General features: G+C 41.2%; 2 protein-coding genes across 3 annotated transcripts in view; one reads left to right on the top strand and one right to left on the bottom strand.

Annotated features, from left to right (window-relative positions):
• SPRTN (SprT-like N-terminal domain) overlaps nucleotides 1–21,777 on the top strand; it is a 51,648-nt gene extending 29,871 nt beyond the window's left edge. Inside the window, exon 5 of one of the 2 annotated variants that reach the window (XM_070471097.1) lies at nucleotides 19,227–21,777. In XM_070471097.1, coding sequence (XP_070327198.1) covers nucleotides 19,227–19,393 — 167 coding nt within the window. In that variant the 3' untranslated portion in view covers nucleotides 19,394–21,777. Of the gene's footprint in view, nucleotides 1–12,123; nucleotides 13,287–19,226 lie in introns of those variants that run through there. The other variant, XM_020911672.2, reaches the window with a different exon arrangement.
• The window catches only part of EGLN1 (egl-9 family hypoxia inducible factor 1), a 60,052-nt gene that overhangs the window by 5,868 nt on the left and 30,739 nt on the right, over nucleotides 1–23,445 (bottom strand). Inside the window, exon 2 of the mRNA XM_070471098.1 lies at nucleotides 3,207–3,326. Coding sequence (XP_070327199.1) covers nucleotides 3,207–3,326 — 120 coding nt within the window. The remainder of the gene's footprint in view (nucleotides 1–3,206; nucleotides 3,327–23,445) is intronic.

The following is a 23,445-nucleotide window of genomic DNA, read 5'->3' as shown; positions in this document are numbered from 1 at the left end:
GACAGGCTCAGTGGTTGTGACACATGGGCTTAGCTGCTCCACAGCACGTGAGATCTTCCTAGACCAGGGACTGAACCTGTGCCTCCTGCACTAGCAGGCGGATTCGTTACCACTGAGCCACAGGGCCCTGCTGCTGCTGCTAAGTCGCTTCAGTCGTGTCCGACTCTGCGACCCCACAGACGGGAGCGCATCAGGCTCCTCCGTCCATCGGATTTTCCAGGCAAGAGTACTGGAGGGGGTGCCACTGCCTTCTCCGAAAGCCCTGTTACTTGTTCTTTATTCATTTTATTGAGGCATAGTTGATTGACAATATTGTGATAGTTTCAGAGGTACAGCAAAGTGATTTGGTTATACATATATATGTATTTTCCTATATTCTTTTTTGAAAATTATCTTCTACTATAGTTTATTATAAGATATTGGATACAGTTTCCTCTACCAACAGTAAATCCTTTCTTATATATGGTAGTGTATACCTCTTAATCTCATCCTCCCAATTTATCCCTCCCCACCTTCCCCTTTGTTAACCATAAGTTTGTTTTCTATGTCTGAACCTATTTCTAAATATTTTGTAAATAAGTTCACTTGTAGTATTTTTAGATTGTACACATAAGTCATACATATAGTATTTGCAATTCTCTTCTGACTTATTCTGTTTAGCATGATAATCTCTAGGACCATCCATGTTGCTGCAGATGGCATTTTCATTTTTTATGGCTGAATAATATTCCCTCATAAGGAATTCTTTATCCATTCATCTGTTGATAGATGCTTAGCTTGCTTCCATGTCTTGGCTACTGCAAACAGTGTTGCTATGAACATTGGGGGTGCATGTATCTTTTTGAATTAGAGCTTTCATCTTTTTTGGACATATGCCCAGATGTGGGATTGCTGGGTCATATGGTGGTTTTATTCCTAGTTTTTTAAGGAGTCTCCACACCATCTTCCATAGTAGCTGTATCAATTTACATTCCCACTAACAGTGTAGGAGTGTTCCCTTTTCTCCATACCCTCTCCAGCATTTATTATTTGTAGACTTTTTGATGATGGCCATTCTGACCATTTTGTGAAGTTACCTCATTGTACTTTTGATTTGCATTTCTCTAATAAATAGTTAATGTTGAGCATTTTTTCACTCGTCTATTGGCCATCTGAATGTCTTCTTTGGAGAAATGCCTATTTAGGTTTTCTGCCATTTTCTGACTGGGTTTTTGTTGTTGTTATTGAATTATATGAACTGTTTGTGTATCTGGAAATTAAGCCTTTGTCAGTCACAGTGTTTGCAAATATTTTCTCCCAGTCCATAGGTTGTATTTTTGTTTAAGATTGATTAGGTCGTATTTATCTTTGCTTCTGTTTCTATTGCCTTGGGAGACTGACCTAAGAAGACACTGGTACAATTTATGTCGGAGAATGTCTGCCTGTGTTCTCTTCTGAAAGTTTCATGGTGTCATGCTTCATATTTAACTCTTTAAGCCATTTTGGGCTTATTTTTGTGTATAGTGTTAAGGAGTGTTCTATGTGTGTGTGTGTGTGTGTGTGTGTGTGTGTGTGTGTGTATAAATATATAAAAAATATAATAACTTCAAAGATTTACATACATCTGTCCAGCTTTCTTAACACCATCTGCTGAAGAGACTGTTTTTTTCTCCATTGCAAATTCTTGCCTCTTTTGTCAAAGGTTAATTGACTGTAGATGTGTGGATTTATTTCTGAGCTCTCTATTCTATTCCATGGATCCACATGTCTGTCTGCACTAATACCATGCTGCTTTGACTACTATAGATTTATAGTACTGTCTGAAGTCTGGAAGGGCTATGCCTCCAACTTTGTTCTTTTTCCTCAAGATTGTTTTGGCAATTCTATATAAATTTTAGGATTATGTGTTCTAGTTCTGTGAAAAATACCATGGGTAATTTGATAGGGATTGCATTAAATCTGAAGATTGCTTTAGGTAGTATGGCCATTTTAACTATATTAATTCTTCCAATCCAAGAGCATGGGATATCTTCCCTTTTCTTTACATTATCACTGATTTCCTTTATCAGAGTTTTATAAACCTCAGCATATAGGTTAGGTATATTTCTAGATACATATTTTTTGATGTGATCTTAAACAGGATTTTTTCTAGCTTCTCTTTTCAATATTTAATAGTTGGTGTAAAGAAATGCAATAGACTTCTGTATATCAATCTTGTACCCTGCTACCTTGCTGAATTCATTTATCAGTTCTAATAGTTTTTGTGTGGAGTCTTTAAGGTTTTCTGTAAGAGTATCAAGAACAGAGGATATTCTTTAAATCAGTATGGTACAGAAAGATTACTGGATCACTAAGTTTTAGGATATGCTTTTAGAACAGGACTAAGTTTTTGCACATTTAAGACCTAGTGATTTTCATTTGTGTGTATGTGTGTGTGGCGAAGGAAGGTGTTTTAAAGGTTATTTGATTTTTAATTACCACGACTACATAAGTGTGTTCACTCTGTGAAAATCCACTGGGCTATATATTATGTTCACTTTTCTATTTTCCTTCAATATATGTAAATAAAAAAGATTTTAAAGAAATCAACCAAAATTAGTTTATACAATCTCCAATGCAATCATACATGACACACTTCTAAAGTTTAAGTCTTTTAAACTTAAGTGAAACTAAGACTGATATTCAAGGAATATATTTTTGAAACAACGGAGATTAGCTGTATTGTACATTCTGACTGTACCATAGAATCTGTCAGTATTGATAAACTTCATAATCAGAGAAAGAAGTCCTGCCTCCAACAGTCCAACAACTCAATGTCAAATAACATCTCTGCAACAATGCAAAAAATAAAATGTAGGAGTTAAATAGCAAATAATTCTTAATAATCATTTATACATAATCTCCCTCAAAAGTTGTGATAGAGCAAAAAAATCTCATAAGTGTTTTGGGTATTATTTTAATAAAAGATGCTTTTGTAAAAGTTAAATTTTGGATGAATGCTTCAATATCCAAAATAAGGGAATCTACTTTTTGAGCTATATTAGTATCTGCTTCATTGTAATAAAGATCCACCCCTAATACCTTAGAGTAAAGCATATCTAAGGAGAAATGTTTAACTGTTCCACATTTTAAGTCAGTCGCACCTATGAGGAGTATGAATCTTAGTACTACTTGTGAGGAAAAAACACCTGTAAGATAAAAAATAAATGCTCAATTAGGTGGCATACCTTGGCATCCCAGTCTTTATTAAGATAATATATACATGTCACACATCTTCCATCTCCATTCGGATTATCGACATGACGTACGTAACCTGTTCCATTGCCAGGATAGCAAGCAACCATGGCCTGTAACAACAACAATAATAAATTTAAAAGTGTAACTACGAGTAAAAAGGGAAAACAGCTTATAACATAGATCTCTGATTTTTGGCTATTCTGACTTACATTTAAATTCTTTCTCTAATAAAAAATCATGTTTGTAGATAAGCAGTAAAGACCTTCTACAATGATGTGTATAAAAAACACAGGGTACGCTGGTGAACAATGCAAGGTCTGGAGAACTCTGTCTCACAGTGATGAGAAGAGCTGACATGGAAGGATCCAAGAGACCGCAGAAAGGCCTCTCTTTTGTGATCTTGATTCATGCTGATAATCAAAATCAAGTGGGCTTTGTTCTGCTCCATGGAAGATGGCCATTCTCCCTGAGCTCACCACAGAACACTTGTGCTACCATCCAATAGTCACAAACCGCCTCCAACACTGTCTCTGAGTGGAACCAATTTAGATCAATGCTGAACATTAATTCATTTAATATCAATGAGACTAAATGAAAAATTAGCATGTAATAAGCCCCTCTGTTAAGGAAACTGAGGCCCAGGAAGGTTAATGTTCTTAATGACACATGACAGGAGACCAAGTATGAATGTGGACAATCTGGCTTCAGAACCCAAGTCACTGACACTATACTATGTTATCCATGTAACATGACACTAGTATGTTATCCATATAACACACTGCTATACTCGTGTGTGTGTTGGGGGGCAGGGGGTGGACAGTAACAAAAGACTGCTAGTTGGCTACTGCAGTTTATTTCCAGGAGAGAAAAACGAAAATCAGGTTGACTAAGGTGGTAAGGTAGGAGGTATTCCGAAGGTAGAAAACCACCAGAGTTTGCTCACGGACTGAAGTGGAGAAAAAGGAGAGTGAAGGATGATTCTGCTGTTTTCAGCCTATGTAACTGAATGAATGAGTATTTACTAAAAAAAAAAAAAGACAAAAACAGAAATACTAAGTGAAAGAGTCAACACTATGCATGGGCACAAAAGGAGCTTCCCAGCAGTGGTCCCGATAAGCCAGGTATTCCAAGTAGAACAAAACTGAGACTCTGTGACTGTGCTTCAGAATGAGAAGTCTGTGTCAGTCACTTCTACACCATTTCCCTTTGGGGTTCCGTGGCAGTACCTAGGGGTGACTGATGGGGAGTCCACGGAAATGCTGTTGTTCAGTCGCTAAGTCATGTCCAAACCCCACCGGCCCATGAAATTACAAGAGGCCGCACAAACAGGTCTTGCCCCAACCTTCAACTGGGGTAGCATTTATCTGTTTCCACTGAATTCCAAGCGAGACTTTTGGAAAAGATAAAAGATGCAATAAAAGTTTTAACCAACTGTATTAATTAAATTTTACAATCCCTAAAGTAGCCCAGCTACCTCCACCTAAATGTATTATCTGAGGGGCCATTATCACTGGAGCCTTGTCTGGTGTTCCCTAGAGCCCTTTACCTCTGCCCTGGTGGTAGGGACACCACGGAGTGGAGAGAAAGGAAGGGGAAGGGAGTCAGTGCTACACAGGGCCTGCCCGCTGTCTGCTGACTCAACCTGTCTATAGGAGCCGTAGCAAAGGCAGCAGGACACTCTTACAACTGTATAGGGATAAGATGAGAAACCCTACCATAACCCAGCAAAGCAGAAGGCCTACTGATAATCAGAGCTAAATGCAGGTGGCTATAAAATGAGTAATGCATAAAAGAGAAAGCAGCAAGAGGATCCTACTCCCAGAAGACGGACAAGCACTTCTGTGCCTACAACTAGAGACTCTTTAAGAGGAGAAGGGAAAACCAAGCACAGCCAGAAAGAGTGGATCATCTTGCAAAACCTGAGACCTGAAGGAGTCAAACTCCTAGAGGTTCCAGGGGAGGATAAATATTGCAGGAAACATGCAAAGATTTGGGAGGGTCGTGAATTCATTAAGTATCTGCATGGCCTAAACACGACACAGTGAAACTGCGCTGAGCAATTCATGCATGTCCTGAAACTCCTCCCCACTTGGATTCTAGAAAACATAAAAAGACATTTCTATAAAATCTCATGAAATCTAGAAGCCATTATGTTTAAAATAAGTATTCACATTTAAACAAAGTTATCCTTAGCTACAGTTTGGACTATCAAAATTTAAAGCTCCTTAAATGTTACACAGTGCTTACAGGTTTTAAATAACCTTTATGCTTTAAGTGTTAATTGGTAATTTTGTTTTCTAGGTATATTATATATATATATTTGTATAAAAAAGACTATTGCTATTCTTTTTTTTAATATACAGGTTCTTGTTCACAATACTTTTAATAAATTCAATTTATTTTCTCTTAACCTCTTGGTAAAACAATAACAACTCATTCCACACCTGATTTTACCTGCTTGAGACCATTATCAGTCTAGGAGTCATTCACAGTATTAAAAAGTATTATGAAACACCTGCCATGTCACAGTACAAGAAGGGTCAGTATGGTATGTCTGAAAGGGCTCAGCTGCAGAGAAAGAAAACACCAGGCACTTGCAAATCAACTGAGAAACTGAGCCGCGCAGGTAACAAACAGAAAAGGAATTCGGAAGAAAGGAATTATTCACGTGGGATAAAGTAAAAGGACAAGGCTCTGAACTACACACAACCTTGGCTCCACTTCGAGGGACAGGTGTGATCTGGAAAGGTAAAGTGATGAGAGAACGAATAGTATGGGCGTGGCAAACACAGGCGGCAACTCAGTCACAGTGGGGCGCTTCTACAGTGGTCTGCTTTGTCACTTAATAACCGACTAGGTAGGCAAAGTTAATTTGGCAGAAATAAGATGAAATCTTGAAAATTCAGCAGAGGAAGAAGGACATGAAGGGTAAGTAACAAGGAGCCACTGGGGTCCTTGTGTAGGGAGGGCTACAATGAAAGCTTTGAAGAAGGCAGTTTCCCTATTCTAGGATTTACATGAAAGATTATGTAAGATAAAGGACATTGCTATGATCCGAATGTTTGCATCCCTGCATAGATTCACATGCTGAAACTCTTAAGCCCCAAAGATTTAGGAGGTGGAACCCTTGCAAGCTGCTGAGGTCATAAGCGGGGAGCCCTCATGAATGGATAAGTGCTCTTAAAAAGGGGCTCTGAGAGTAACCCTGACCCTTCCCCCCTGCAAGGACACAGCCAGAAGCGGCTATGAACCAGGAAAGGGGCTTCACCGGACCGTGGCGAGCATGGTCACTTGATCTTGAGCTGGCCAGCCTCTAGAACTGTAAGCAATACATTTCTGTGTTTATAAGCTACTCAGTCTGTGGTATTTTGCTATAGTAGCCCAGATGGATTAAGACATACCTATAAAGGATGAAATTGTTTCAAGAGGTTTACACTGTATGTAGTGGTCCTACGGATAAGGAAACTCACTGAAGTCTACCAAGTAAAACTGAACTATCTCTGGAGATTTGATGAGGACTGGAGTGATACTCCCTGGGTATTCTATCCTTTCTGAGGAGTAGCAGACATGACCTCACACTCCCATGAGGGCTGGGTTGGAAGACAGTGGAAAAGGCTCGACATTTGCCTGAAAAAGAAACAATGCAATTGCCTACTCTACCATTCTGAGGTACCTTCCTAATCTGACATGTCTTTGAGACACTAATTTTAAACATTTCAGTTTTTCGTTGGGAAAAGCCGATTTAAACATAAGCAAAACAATTAAATGCTATTTTTTCCCTTTTTGACATGAAAATATACATGATTGAAGATGTTCTCAGGATAAGAAAAACCATAAACTTGTTTTTTTACTCTAAGAATAAAAGGAAGGAAGAGGTTTGTGGTACCTCTCTGGAATCTGAAGACATTTATTTCTGGCATTGGAAGGCTTGTATTCAATATGAAGTTGAACAAGGAAACTTACTTTTTTCCTTCTTGAACTGAATTATTTTAAAACACTGATTCAAAGCTAAGAAAAGTAAAATGTTATGGCTAACAAAGTACTATTTTTTTACCCTGAATGTGAGGGAAAGCTTTACTATTTGAAAATTTATTCTATTAAAATATACTGTCCCAGGTCCACAGCCCTCTGCCTTTGCAGACACTGACAGTTAACGTTCAGTAAGCACTCACCATGAGCCAGGCAGGGATCATCTCATTCACTCCTCACAACAAATCTGTGAGGCAGGTCCAGTTAATCTCTTCATTTTGGAGATTAGAAAACCGAGCTATACTGAGGATGAACTCTTGCCAAGCACCACAGAGATGCCGAGTCTGGAGGGGAAACGGCCTCGTGCACGCCCTCTCGGACCCCGTCCCCAGTGCGGCTGTGCTCAGTCTGCCTGCAGAGCCGGGGGACCAGCGGCGGGCCCGAGGGACTCGCCGCCCGCGCGTGCGCGCCCGAGGGTCAGCCCTCCCGGGCGCTGCGGAAGACCTCCTCCAACCCTGCAGTGCCCTTCTGAAGGCTCTTCCTCCTCCACTCCCACAGCACAGCGACCCACCACGATCGCCGTCATTCGGGCTCACCTAACTCTAGCTCAAATATGGGAGGACACATAACATCAAAGAGCTAGACTAAAAACAAGTTGGTATCTACTATAACCTTCTTTCTTAAACTGCAGATTTCAATTATACTTGTTTAGGTAATCTCATTTCCTAAAAGATGTAACTAAAAACTTTATAGAATTATGAATTTTGTTCACTGTATTAATTAGCCTGTTAAACAGGGGTGATGAGGAAGGACAATCCATAGGTATTTAAAAATTTAAATCTGACTCATTTGCTAAACTTTACTGTTATAAATAACATGCAGTGTTAGTCACTCAGTTGTGTCCAACTCTTTGCAACTCCATGGATTGCAGCTGGCCAGGCTCCTCTATCCATGGAATTTTCCAGGCAAGAATACTGTAGTGGGTTGCCATTTCCTTCTCCAGGGGATCTTCCCCACCCAGGGATTGAACCTAGGTCTCCTGCATTGCAGGCAGATTCTCAAATTCTTTACCATCTGAGCCACCAGGGAAATCCCAGTTTATGAGATTTTTCGTATTTTTACTTGCTGTTTAATTCTTTTGTCAACTGCTTACTCACATCCTTTATTCACTTTCCTAATGGGTTATTTGAGCTTCCCTGGTAGCTCAATTGGTAAAGAATCTCCCTGCAGTGCAGGAGACCTGGGTTCGATCCCTGGGTTGGGAAGATCCCCTGGAGAAGGAAATGGCAACCCACTCCAGTATCCTTGCCTGGAAAATCTCATGACAGAGGAGCCTGGTGGGCTGCAGTCCATGGGGTCGCAAAGAGTCAGGCATGACTGAGTGACTAACTAATGGGTTATTCATCACTTCTCTCTTGATTTTTGAGAGCTCTTTAACTATAAATCTTCTATCATATGATAAAACAACAATTTCAACATTTTTATTACATTCCTATAGAATATTTTAATACAAGCTAGTTATAATTTGTATACAAAAGCAGAGTATAATCACATTAATTATAAATTAAAGTTTTAAAAAGTCCAAGAGACTCCTCTGACCATACTCATAGGAGTGAAAAATGCAGGGAAAAAAAGGAAAGATAATATAATAGTACTGCTACAAATTACTCCTTAAATGGCCCAAAAATGATGGGCTGTTTAATTCAACACCAGACACACTATTTTCCTTCTTGGGCCCTAATTCTAGCCTGAGAGAAAACAACTCCAGTATACATTTAAAAATCAACCTGCTTATGAGCACTTTAAACAGGCAGTGTAATCATCTTTAATGATGCCTTACTGCACTCTTTCCCCTTTTAGCAAGGAATTGATAAAAATCTACTTCACACGTCAGGAACCGGTCTGTGGAGCAGCTTCTATTTGGGTTCTGCTGTCAGAGGAGAGCTTTGATTTGTTAGCCTCGGCTGCAAGCTCACCAATTCTGCACAGCCCTTCCTCAGGTTCTCAGGTCAGGCTCTGCGTTTATGCCACTCGCCCACAGCACCTGAGGAAAAGGACAGAGCAACCTCTCCCCACAAGGAGGCAGGGGTCCAGGCAGGCCTCAGCTTGATCTCCGGGAAAGACACTATTGCATTCCAGCCCCTGCAGGAAGGTGCACTGCTAAGACACGGTCTCTGACAGCTATGGCAAACTTGTTTTATTAATAAAATAATTCTCTGGCAGAGCTTGCAATTTAGCATTCAAACAAAGAAAACAAACAAAACCCCCAACTGCTGAACATTACCAACAATAATTTCAGCACCTCTCAAGGCCCACAGGGCAGGCAGTCCACTAAGCCTGGCAATACAGAGGTGAAAAGTTCAACACCTGCTTCCTGAAATTCCAGAGTCTGGAAAAGAGGTGTGATTTAAACTATGTAAGTTATTTCAGCATAGAGAGTGCTGATTTGCTTTAGTGGACTGGAGGACTTGAATTAGAGGGTCCTAAAATAATAGTCATCCTGGATCATTAGTGAACATTTGCAAAACCACTCCAGGACAGAGTCACTGGTTAATGATGAAAGCTTCTAATCAAAACCTCAGGTAAGCCCTCGATCCTGATCTCTCTTCAAATCCAGAGAGGTTGGTAATTAGCATAACAAGTATTAGAAATGACGACAGTATAGAAGAGCGGTGAATACGCTATGTGGTTTGGTTAGGTATCAGACAGGGACCACTGCTCTTACATGAGCACATACACAGGAGTCTCATGAACCCAGGAGCCTACACTCTTTGGGATGGTTCCCTAGGGCTTAAGATTCCTACAGGTTCTGTGATAAGTCCACTACAAGGGAATTCTGTTGTCTGATCCTACCTATGTTAAAATGAATACTAAAACCAGATTAGCACTTCTGCCTGGAATAAACCTTTCATAAAAGAGTTTCTAAAATGGAGAGTAGAGATTTCATCCAGTTTAGAAAGGAGTCTCTAAGACTACTTTTGTGGGTGTGGCAGAGCTCTGTCTGAATTTTGGTTTCATAGTAACATGCCATCTAAAAGCTCAATTTTGGGGGACTACATCAACAGCGCTCATTAATCTGAAGCTGCAAACTTGAGCAGTATCTCTCAAAGAGAACCTAATACCTAAACAACTGAACTGGCTCAGGTAGGTCATAACAGGGAGACAGTCACGCAAAGGCATCCAGGACAGTGTAATAAACAAAACAGGGTCTTACACAAGGTACCCAGAGAGCAAGGATGATTAATGCTCTAATGGGAATGGGGCATCAGAAAACATTTTATAGGGAAAGTGACAAATGAGCAGAATTTTGAAGGATAATAATAGAACTTTTCCAGAGTAGAGGGAGTTTCCAAGTAAAGGAAACAGTGTTTTCAAAAACCATTAACAAATATGGCACCCTGAGAGGACCAAAACCAGGTAAGCACCAGTGGAAGATGAAGTCCCCATCAGGGCTGTGGGAGATGGGGAAGGACAGATGGGCAGGGGCTGGCAGAAAAGCTCTCGCCAGATGCTCAGGAGGTTTTTTTTTTAATAAGTCAGTGAAGCCAAATGTGTTCAGTAAGAATCACCTGGTCTTCTTCTTAAACTATGATTCCAAACCCCATACCTGAAATCCTGATTTAGTAAGTACTGGGTGAGGCCTGTGATCTCAGAATTTTAAACAAGCACTCCATAGGATTTTGATTAACAAAGGCCCAAATTTCCACTCAATTCTAAAGGAAATCAACCCTGCATATTCATTGGAAGGACTGGTGCTGAAGCTGAAGCTGAAGCTCCAATACTCTGGATACCTGATGCAAAGAAATGACTCACTGGAAAAGATCCTGATGCTGGGAAGGATGGAGGGCAAAGAGGAGAAGGGGGTGAGAGAGAACGAGATGGTTGGATGGCATCACCAACTCAATGGACATGAGTTTGAGCAAACTCAGGGAGATAGTGAAGAACAGGGAAGCCTGGGATGCTGCAGGCCATGGGGTCGCCTAGAGTTGGACAAGACTGAGCGACTGAACAACTGTAACAAATTTCAAATAACAGTAGCGAAATAACATTTCACCTCTCCAAACATGACTCAGGCTACTCACAGGGGATGGAGTGGGTGACCTGGAATTAGAGGTTACTGACACATAGACAAGAGAAGCTAGCCCGGACGAGGGGTGCAGGACTGAAGGACAGGGTAATTAAGGCAAAATGAAGAATGTGAAACAGTCAGGATTTGGTAGCAGTGACAGGAAGGAAGAGTGCATTAAATAACAACAACCTCAAAAATACCCACTATTTGTTCATTCATTCAACAGATCTTTTCTAAGCATTTACTGTAAGTCAGATACTGTTCTAGATATTGGGGGTACAATAATGAAGAGAGAAAAAAGTGACTGCTTTCAGGGAACATATTCTGGTAGGAGGAGAAAGGACAAACAAAATAATTAAGTCAACACAGAGCATAATAAATAGTATGTGAGAAGATAAGTATTTGAAAACACAAGGCAGGAATGGGGAATACAATGCTGGGGTGTTAATGGGGTAGGTCAAGCAGACCTGACATCTGAGCAGATCTGAAGAAGAGGAGAGAGTGTTCTGGGCAGTGGGTCTGGCCTGTGTGAGGAAAAGGAGGGTCTGTGCGCCTGGAGATGCGAGAGCAAAGCAGTGGACAGTGCAAGATGAGGTCCGAAAGGGGAAGAGCTGGGGCTCTAGACACCACTGAAAGGACTAAGTAAGACAGAGGTCGCTGGAGGGCTCTGAGCAGTCTGGCTGCCACGTGGAGAGTGGCTGGAAAACTACTGCCCACTGCCGGGTTCTATAAGTCAAGTTTTCTTGGAACACTCATTTGTTTGTGTATTATTATCTACGGCTGTTTTCAGGCCATAAAAGAACCAAGTAGCTGTAATACAGGGTTTGGTCCACAAAGCCTAAAATTTTTTACCACCTGGCCTTTCGCAGAAAGTCTGCAACCCCTGATGTGGAAAATAGACCAAGGCTGGCACAAGTGGAAGGCAGAAGATGAGTGAGAAAGCTTTCCCTGCAATAAATCAGATGAAGTATGCTGACTGCTTGGATCACAGTCTTAAGAAGTGATGGGACCCTCAATCTGCTCTGAAGGAAGCATAAGCAGGATTTCCAGAAGGACTCATATGGAGTAAGAGAGAGAGTATGACTCTAAGGTTTTTGGCTTGAGAAGCTGGAAAACTGCAATTACCCTAAATGGACAAAGATAACAGGTGGCACAACCTCAGTGCAGGGGCCTTGTGAGGAGTCCAGTTTTGAACATGTTGAGACTTAAAGAGTCCACTTGCTCGGAGGCAGGAAGAGAGTCTCTGAAGAACTTATAGTCCAGTGGAACAGAAAGGAAAACTAATCATTTCAATCAACCAACCATTAGGGGAAGCTGGGATCAGGGAAAGCTTCTTGATAAATGGGTCTTGAAAGAATACGAATTGACCAGGCAGAGAGGAGTGAGAATATTCCAGGAAAAGAAAAAGTCACAAACGAAGACAAGGAAGAGCACGGTGAATGTGCTCAGGTGTGTGCTTTGTAAACTGCAATTGGGGGGAGGGGGGCCCAAAGTGTGAGCAAGGGGTGTGACAGGCAAGGCCGGACACATCCAAAGCTGCTTCCTGGAAGGTCAGCATTCCTTGATAAGTAACTGGGTTTATCTCATGGGTAACAGGGAGCCACTGAGGAGTTCTGAGTGACGAAGCGACACAGTCAGCTCAGCGGGCTCTCATTCCTTGAGTAGGTGACAGAGCACCAAAGTACAACCGCAACATAGTAAGTCTGCTTCTCTCACCAGGGCCGGTAAACAGCTAGCCGTTTCCTCCATCGTTATTCGATAAAGGGAAAAAACCGTTTCTTTCTGTTTTTTGTAATTACAAACCCTGTAGTTTTTTTTTAAGTACAGTTAATTACCATGTTGCACCAGTCTCTGATGTATAGCAAAGTGACTCAGTTACATACATTCTTTTTTCATATTCTTTTCCATTATGGTTTATCAAAATGTTTGGTTTTTATATTTAATTTTCTTGATGTAGAATCAATGCAACAGTAACAACAAAAATCTGATTTTTCAAAGAAAATTCCCAAAATGAATGAGCTCAAATGCTGTACTTAAATGTTTTTTTGTTTCATTTATTTTTATTAGTTGGAGGCTAATTACTTTACAATATTGTAGTGTTTTGTCATACACTGACATGAATCAGCCATGGATTTACATGTATTCCGCATCCCGATCCCCCCTCCCACCTCCCTCTCTACCCAATCCCTCTGGGTCTTCCCAGTGCACCAGGCCTGAGCACTTGTCTCATGCATCCAACCTGGGCTGGTGATCTGTTTCACCCTAGATATACATGTTTCGATGCTGTTCTCTCGAAACATCCCACCCTCGCCTTCTCCCACAGAGTCCAAAAGTCTGTTCTGTACATCTGTGTCTCTTTTTCTGCTTTGCATCTAGGGTTATCATTACCATCTTTCTATATTCCACATATATGTGTTAGTATGCTGTAATGTTCTTTATCTTTCTGACTTACTTCACTCTGTATAATAGGCTCCAGTTTCTTCCATCTCATTAGAACTGATTCAAATGAAATGCTGTACTTAAATGTTTAAACTCAGCCTGAGCCTTAATGCTTAAAGAGATATTTAGTCGTCACTAAATACTTGATTCATTTTAAAACTTAATAGAGTCAGCATTCTGTTCTAAAGAACACATAACTCATGGTTATAGAAATATATGACTCAAGACTTAAAGAGATCAACAACTCCAATAACGAGCTGAATTTTTCAATAACAGCACAACTCTCTTTGTAGGCAGATAACCAAGCATTTCTGAAAAGCTTTTGTGGTGTGACTGACAGAGACTCAGGCTGAGCCTTTGTGGGAGAACAAGTGTTCCTGGGAGAGAAGACTGGTCCATAGGGCCTGCACACGGTGCATCTCATGTCAGTCCTGCCACAGCTCTGCGAGTCATGAGTGACTATCTACATTTTACAAGTGAATCTATCTGGGCCTTGTTTTAAGTTCTGCCTCTCCAAACCACTGCATAGGAGTGTAACCAATTTAAGAGCCAGATCTGGTCTTAGAAAATAATCATGGCCCAATTCAAACAATGTTAACTGTACTCTACTTTCATCACCTTGACTGAGCTATGTTCTTTACTGTTCTTCACTTTTCACATCATTCTAAAAATAGCTGCTTAACTGTTTATGAACTACCATATCTACACACCATTATAATACTAATTTTCTGGATTTTCCCAATCAGATTCTGGATTCCTACAGGGTAGGAATCAGGCTTTATTAATCTGTGCCAAATACAAGTGCTCAACCATCTATTGAATAAATTAGTTAATGACTAAGGGGGAGGTGGGATTAATGTAAATAACCTAAATATATTCAAAATAGAAGTTGAGTTTCACCATCTATGCTAAAGGTTGACAGAAATATTGTTAGGTTGTAAGAAATAAATTTGAAGTTCAACAGCTTTCCACTTGCTAGGGATGACAAAAATTACACACACACACTTCAGTATTTGATATGATGTCGAGATGTGAGCTATACAAACCTAAGAGACTGCTTCTCCCACATCTCTAAATGTGGGATAAAATCCCACATCTAGGTCTCCATCTGCCTGGAGGGAGATTCTGTTATGTCTTAGCCTCTAGCTAACCTGTTTTTATCAATGACTTTTTTTTGGGGGGGGGTGTAGACATCACATTATTTTTTGGCCGCACCACATGGCAAACAGGATCTTAGTTCCCTGATCAAGGATTGAACTTGTACCCCCTGCAGTGGAAGTGCAGCTTCCTAACCAATGGTCCATGACGGAAGTCCCAGACATTATATATTTTAAAAGGCTTTGCAGAGGATAGTACTGCAATAATACAAACTTTTCTTCTCCCACATATGTAACATGTAAAACCAAACCACAGTGACTAAAATTACCTAACAGAATTTAAAATGAATAGCAGAAGCATGAGAATATATGATTCTCAAATGTTACTTCCCATTTCTCTACAATCCTTCCTTAAACTTAACTTCACTTACATTTATTTCTGCTCAAATATAGCTGCTCAGCAACTTGATCACAAACTTTTATCATTACCAATGATCTTGAATCACAAAAACAGAAGAATCTATCCATATAACTTCTGAATAGGAAAAATTTAGATAAATATATATAACAGGAAAACCACCATCATTTACTGAGGTATCACCACCTGTTGGAAACTATGCCAAGAACTTTATACTCATTCTTTCATTTAATTCTCACAACTCCTGGAAGGCAGAGTAAACTATAAAATGGGGATAAAACAATTTCCAGAAGATAGCTTAAAAAAAAAAACCTCCCCAAATTCAGGAGTTTAGGTTGACCATAACCTTAAACCAGTTACTGTGCTGCTAAAAAGCCACTGCAACATTAAGCAACGGTTAAACAGTTCCTAGATTCTGTACTACTCTGGCCATATCTAAATAGTATAATGGGTCTACTGTATCCATTTCTGGGGATACATTAGAGGAAGACTACTGACAAGTTGCAGTATTATCAAGGGGGGAAAAGGGTCGAAATGCTAAGGGCAACATCTAGATGGGAGAAGTGAGCAGGGTTAGCGTGGAGAAGACACATCCCCAGGGACTGTGGAGACTCCACTCCACATCAGGTAAGACAGCACCCCATCTCACACAGACCTTTCCAGTTTGCAACACGGCTCTTTACCGTCCCAAAGGCCACACAAAATAAAGGAAGGATGCAGAGACTGCCTGCACTCAAAGCCCAACTCTGCAGGCTGGGCCACTGGGGAGTTACCGAACCTCTGTGTGCCTGATTTCTCTTGTCTGCAAAGTAAAAATAACAATGGTGCACCTGACTCACATGGCAAATCAGCTAGGACACAAACTTACTTAGACACTGCCCGGGAAACAGAGCGTCAACAGTGCTGGCTAAGACCAACACCTTCAGAGCCGCTGCCTCACTGGAGAACTCAGAATTCTCCCTCTCACAGGACGTGAGCCAAGCAAGACAACAGAGGAAAGAGTTCTGTAAGTCTTTATCCCTTTCTACCTCCATCATAATCTCTACAAGGGACTCCTATATACCAGGCACCATGCGAAATATAATCTTTAGTAGCTCATTTAATCCTTACAACTACTTACCTGAGGACGTAGAGCTAAGCGTCCAGCTAGACTGTGGATCCAGGTTTGTTGGGCTCCACAGCCCCATTTTAAGGCTCCACATCACTTCATTTATGCATCTTGGCAGCTAGCAACATGCCTAATAAAAATGCCTCATATGTATAAAATAATCCAGGCAAGAATACTGCAGTGGGTTGCCATTCCTTCTCCAGGAGATCTTCCCGACCCAGAGACTGAACCCAGGTCCCCCGCATCGCAGGCAGACGCTTTACCGTCTGAGCCACCAGGGAAGCTGTATAAGATCATCAGTGTTTCTTTAATCAAATAAACACCAAGTACAACTGTTCTGCGGAAAATGTGGAGCAGCAGAGACGGGAAAGCGCCGTCTCTGCCACACCTTCCACTGAGCTGTGGAGCTCACGGACCACATTGCCATGCCAGTGTTCTCCGTCTCTGGAACCAGGAATCTGGGCTGCATAACCTTCCAATCTAGTTTGAAGACTGTATGTTCCATCTGGCAGTACTTCTGATACAGCAGAGACTTAAATAAACTCCATAATTTAAAAATGGAAGAGACCATAAAGATCTGGCCCAAACTCTTCAGTTAGACTCATCTAACTAGAGAGCCAAAGGATAAAAATCTGGGTCTCCCAATTTCCAATCCTACACTGCTTCTTTTATAAAGACATAAAGCAGACATTTTAAATAGGTGGGATTAAAAGAAATATAACTGGCATAACAAAGCACATAACAATGGATGCCAAAATTAAATAGTACTTGGTAACTTTTATTACTCTAAAAATGCAAACTTTGTTAGTACAGAACACTCATCTCTTAAAATAAATAGCTCACATGAGGACACCTTAGGATATTGTCTCAGTTCTGTGAATACCCAATTGTAATAAAAAACAGGGCAACCTCAAATAAATTACTTTGATAACAAAAGCCCTGCAGAAGCACTATTAGTTTTATTTTGCTTTGGTTTTTTGAAAAGTATTTATAGAAATACTTGATAAGATGCTGAAACTACTGCTGAACTAGAAAGGTTCATCCAAGATTAACAGAAAAAATTTCATTATCTCTAGAGATACACTAAAATGCAACAATTTAACTAGAATTTTACATAGTTAAGAATGGTATAAAAAGTCTTAAAAAAAAAAAAGAATGTGTTCTGGGGCTAAATATAAAAAGCCACCTGTGAGATTAAAATATGAAGCACAGAGAATCCCCTGGCAGTCCAGTGGTTAGGACTCCATTCTTTCACTGCCAAGCAGCGTGGTTCAGTCCCTGGTAGGGGAACTAAGATTCCACAAGCCATGCAGCACAGCCAAAATAAACACACACACACACATCACAAAAACATTCTGAAAAATAAGTATTTAATTTTTTAAAAAACAAGCAATCCCCACTATAACATTTAAGGTAAATGTTAAGTCACATTAACAAATGTTTATTAAGCATATTAATATATAGAATGGGGTAACCTAGGTCTGATTCACTATATTCTAAACTGCTGTAATTCCCCAACTATAATGGACAAAATGTAAAAAATACAATGAAAAATACAACACAAATAAAATATTATGGTAGTATAGAGGAGATAAGAAACTTATAATGACCAAGTGTATTAAGATTTGCAGCTGGCCAACCTGTATTCAAGTTTCAGCTCCACTACTTAGGAGCTACATGTGGAGGCACCAACAGTGTAACTGTCCCTCAATTATCATTGGTGATTTGTTTCTTGGATACAAAAATCATGGATGCTCAAGCCCGTTATATAAAATGGCATAGTATCTACAAATAATCTACACATCCTCCACATATTTAATATCATCTCTAGATTACCTGCTTCCCTGGTGGCTCAGATGGTAAAGCATCTACCTGCAATGCAGGAGACCTGGGTTCGATCCCTGGGCTGGGAAGATCCCCTGGAGAAGGGAATGGCAACCCACTCCAGAACTGTTGCCTGGAAAATCCCATGGACAGAGAAGCCTGGGTTTCCATGGGGTCGCAAAGAGTTGGACATGACTGAGCAACTTCACTCACTCACTAGATTACTTATAATATCTAATACAATGTAAATGCTATGTAAACATGGCTGACTCTTGAACAGAGATTAGGGGTACCAACCCTTAACATACCCAAACACCAAGTGTAACTTACAGTCGGCACTCCATATCCGAGGTTCCACATCCACAGATTCAACCAACTACTGACAATATGGTGGTGGTGGTGGCAGTCTAGTCTTTCAGTCATGTCTGACTCTTTGCGACTCCATGGACTGTAGCCCACCAGCTCCTCTGCCCATGGGATCTTCCAGACAAGAATACTGGAGTGGGTTGCCATTTCCCTCTCCAGGGGATCTTCCCAACCCAGGGACTGAACTCACCTCTTCTGCCTGGCAGGTGGATTCTTTACCACTAAGCCACTTGGGAAGCCTGCCAATGGTACACTACTGCAACACTTACTAATGAAAAAAAATGTGCATTTAATGGACCTGTGTTGTTCAAACCTGTGTTGTTTGACGGTGAACTGTAAGTTACCAGCATTGCAGCAAATTCAGGTTTTGCTTTTGGAACTTCCTGGATTTTTCTCCCAATATTTTTGATCCACAGTTGGTTGAATCCATGTATGGGGAACTCGCAGATAAGGAGGGATGACTGTATATAATACAATCTCAAAAGTCTACTGTGTGGATTAAAAAGAGAATGCATATACAGACAAGCCTAAGGCAGGAGAAACTTGTAGAGAACAAACAACAAACACCAAGGGGGGAAAGGGAAGGAGAGATACACTGAGACATATACACTGCTGTACATAGAACAGATGGCTAATGAGAGCCTACAGTACGCCCAGAGTGAAAAAAAGGACAATCTGTTTGTAGGACATATATTAAGTCAACCTTAAAATGCATTCCAGAGAGAGCAAGATGGCGGAGGAGGAGGTGGACGTGCAGCACATCTCTCTCTGTGGATACATCAGGAAGACACCTTCAGACACAGAAGTGCATGCAGAACACCAGCCGAAAGCGGACAGGAGGACCTGACCAGCAGAAAGAATATATAGAACCAGGCAAAACTCGGTAGGACGAAGGAACTAGGGGGAAAACAGGAGTGTTAGTAGGGCTGGACCTGACCTCGGCGGGTGGCAGAACTGAAGCAGAGGTCTGATCCCCACATAGGGGCAACTGTCAGAGTCAGGGGAGAAATATTCAAGGCTGAGAGTGAAACAGCTGATCTGTGGCAGCCTAAATGGAATGAGACTCAGACAGTCCTTGCTGCAGCCATGCATACCCTGGACAGGGATGCAGGTCCTCTATAAGGAGCAGCAGCTGGGAGCTGGAGTTTAGGAATTGTGGAGCAATCCTAAACCAACAGGTGAGGGCTGCTGTTGACTGGAGAGACAGTTCGAGGGATGTGAGGGAGGAAACTGTGGTGGGAAATGCCTGTGGAGGAAAGCCAGGCAGCCATGGAAGCAAGGCGATACTGCTGAGTCACGTGTAGGGGGTGAAGCCATCACCATAGCCTCTTTGTCTCCACACGCCAGCACCAGCAGCTGAACAATAGAGGGACTGGCCATCAAATGCCTGATGCACCGAACTACAGAGTAGGACCCCACCCAGGGTGCCCCTTTAAGTGCCCGATGTGCCAATCTACAGAGTAGGACCCCACCCAGGGTGCCCCTTTAAGTGCCTGATGTGCCAATCTACAGAGTAGGATCCCAGCCAGGCTGCCCCTTTAAGTGCCTGACGCGCAGATCTGCAGAGCAGGACCCCAGCCATGGGGCCCGTCTGTTGGCCTAATGGGCCCAACAACAGAGAAGGACCCCAGCCATGGGGCCCGTCTGTTGGCCTAATGGGCCCAACAACAGAGAAGGACCCCAGGCAAGGGAGCCCTCTAAGTGCCTGAATGGGTGGAGCTACAGAGAAAGCCTAGCCAAAGAGGCCTTCTGATCGCCAGCTACAAGAGGCTTGAAAAAGGACTGATAGGGCCATAACTCCTGCAGTGGGGTCAGTCCGTGTCCCTGCACACTCAGCACCACCAGGGTCCCCGAAAGCCAAGCAGCTGTGCCACCTTCATGCTCAACTCTCACTGCCACAGGCAGAAAGAGACTTGCGGTCTATGCATGCAAGGTCACTTCAGTCGTGTCCAACTCTTTGTGACCCTGTAGACTGTGGTCCCCTCAGGGTGGGTGGTTATCCAGGCAAGAATACTGGAGCGTATTGGCCAACACTGGTTGCCATACCCTTCTAGAGCATTGTATTTCCTGCTGCCCTAGCCGCCAACCCCGCTGAATACCTGGTGCTGCCAGAACCCCTGCAACCCAAGCAGCTGCACCACCTCCACACCTGGCCCTCACAGGGGCAAACCCAAGCCCCCCAGGGCAGCCTCAGGAGCAAACCCCAGTGGACGACTCACATGCAGAGGTGGAAATAAAACCACAGCTGAAACCCAGGGGCAGTGTGGCTAAGGAAGAAGACCCCAAACCTTCCTACCATCTGTACAAGCTGCAGATTAAATCCACACAATCATTCAGGCAGACTCTGTGTCTATGGAATATATAAAAGGCCACTGAGAGCTCCCGCAAAAGAAGACGCACTAGCTCTGATAGCTGGGGACATCGGAGGCAAAAACACACAGGAGCAGGACCAGGTTAGAACCTGAGCTGCCCCCACAGCAGGTCCAGAGACCAGCAGTGTCGGAGGGCATCCCGGGGAGGTGAGGTGGACGGTGACGCCCAACGAGGGAAAGGACTCTGACAGCAGTGACTCGGAAAAATATTTATTATTCTTATGTTTTGACTTGTTCTGTAGATTCTTTTGGATTTTTTTTCCCGCCTCTGTTGTAGTTGTTGATTTTATTGGCACTATAAAATCTAATTTAAGCTTTTGAGCTTTTTTTTCCCCTCAGCCACATTTTTTTATTGTTGTTATAAACCTCTGCCTCTACGTTTGGCTTTTGCAGTTCTGTGGAGTTTTTCCTTTTCTTTTTTCCTCTTTTTTAATTTTAATTTTTTAAACCTATTATTTTTTCTATATCTATTCTTTTGTTTGCTTTTCCTCCTGTTCTTTTCCCCTTGTAGTTAATCTTTAGTGTATATAAATCTTCTTTATCTACCCCTATTTAACTCTGCATATCTATTCTTTCATTCTTTCCTTTCCTTTGTTTAATTTTCATTGCCTTATTCCCCACTCGGCACCTTGCTTTAGATTTGTTTTCCAGTTTGTGCTTTAGTTAGTTTTGTTCATAACTGGTAAACATAATTTTTGATTTCTTTTGTTCACTGGGTCAACATACTGTACTTTATTTTTTCTGGACAGTTTTGCTTTGATCAAAACAGTATATATATAAAAGGGTATATATGAATATGTGTATATTTCGTTGTTTTAATTATTATTTGCCTGATTTTTAAGTGCCTTTTCTTGTTTTTGGATATTTGTTTTAATCTCACTAAATGCCGTAACAAACCACTTGTGGAATCTTCGTTCCTGACCAGAGATCAAGCCCTGAGTCTTTGCAGTGGGAATACTGACTCCAGACCCTAGACTACTAGAGAACTAACCCTAGGGAGTATCAAATAGTGAAAACTTACACAAAGGAAACCACCTGAATACAAGACTTGGCATCACCCAACCACCAGATGTGCTGGACACCTCATAAAAACAACAAACAAAACAAAAATACAAACCGAGTCATCAGCAGACAGGATCACCCCTTCACTCAGCCTTGCCCATCAGAGGAAAAACAAACACACAAAAACTAAGCACAAACCTCACCCCACACACAACTCACACAAACCACTGGACCAGCCTGAGGAGGGCAGAAACCAAAGGAAGAAGGAATTCAACCTGGAAGCTTGGGAAAAGGAGACCTCAAACACAATAATTTTTTAAAAATATAATGAAAAGACAGAGAAATACTACACAAATGAAAGAACAAACTAGAAACACAGAAGTCCAAATAAATGAAGAGCAAATAGACAAACTACCTGAAAAAGAATTCAGAAGTGATAGTAAAGATGATCAAAAACCTTGAAAACAAAATGGAGAAAATGCAAGAATCAATTAACAAAGACCTAAAAGAATTAAAGAATAAACATAGAGACAAATAACACAATTACTGAAATTAAAAATACTCTAGAAGGAATCAATAGCAGAATATCTGAAGCAGAAGAACTAATCAGTGAGCTGGAAGATAAAATGGTGGAAATAACTTCTGAAAAGCAGAATGAAGTAAAAAGAATGAAAAGAACTGAGGACAGTCTCAGAGACCTCTGGGACAATATCAAATTCACCAACATTCAAATTATAGGGCCCTCAGAGAAGAAGAGAAAGAGAAAGGGTGTAAGAAAAATTTTCAAGAGATTATAGTTGAAAATTTCCGCAACAAGGAAAAGGAAATAGTCGATCAAGTCCAAGAGGCACAAAGAGTCCCATACAGGATAAACTCAAAGAGAAACAGGCCAAGACACATACTAATCAAACTAACAAAGACTAAACACAAAGAAGGAATATTAAAAGCAGCAAGGGAGAAGCAACAAGTAACATACAAGGGAAAGGTCATACGCTCAACAGCTGATCTTTCAGCAGAAGCTCTGCAGGCCAGAAGGGAATGACAGGATATAGTTAAAATACTGAAAGGGGAAAATCTACAACCAAGATTACTGTACCCAGCAAGGATCTCATTCAAAACTGATGGAGAAATAAAAAGCTTTTCAGACAAGCAAAAGTTAAGAGAATTCAGTACCACCAAACCAGCTTTACAACAAATGTTAAAGGGACTTATATAGCCAAGAAATACAAGAGAAGAAAAAAGATATATAAAATCAACCCCAAACAATTAAGAAAATGGCAATAGCAATAAAATGGACAACTTGGAAGAAATGGACAAGTTCTTAGAGAAGTATAACTTTCCAAAACTGAATCAGGAAGAAATAGAAGATCTTAACAAACCCATCACAAGCAAGGAAATCGAAACTGTAATCAGAAATCTTCCAGCAAACAAAAGCCCAGGACCAGATGGCTTCACAGCTGAATTCTACCAAAAATTTAGGAAAGAGCTAACACCTATCTTACTCAAACTCTTCCAGAAAATTGCAGAAGAAGGTAAACTTCCAAACTCATTCTATGAGGCCATCA

The sequence above is a fragment of the Odocoileus virginianus genome, chromosome 7 (assembly GCF_023699985.2).
Source record: "Odocoileus virginianus isolate 20LAN1187 ecotype Illinois chromosome 7, Ovbor_1.2, whole genome shotgun sequence".
NCBI classification, from domain to species: Eukaryota; Metazoa; Chordata; class Mammalia; order Artiodactyla; family Cervidae; genus Odocoileus; species Odocoileus virginianus.
The sequence above is the reverse complement of the archived record's forward strand: the minus strand, read 5'-3'. Positions and strand labels throughout refer to the sequence as shown.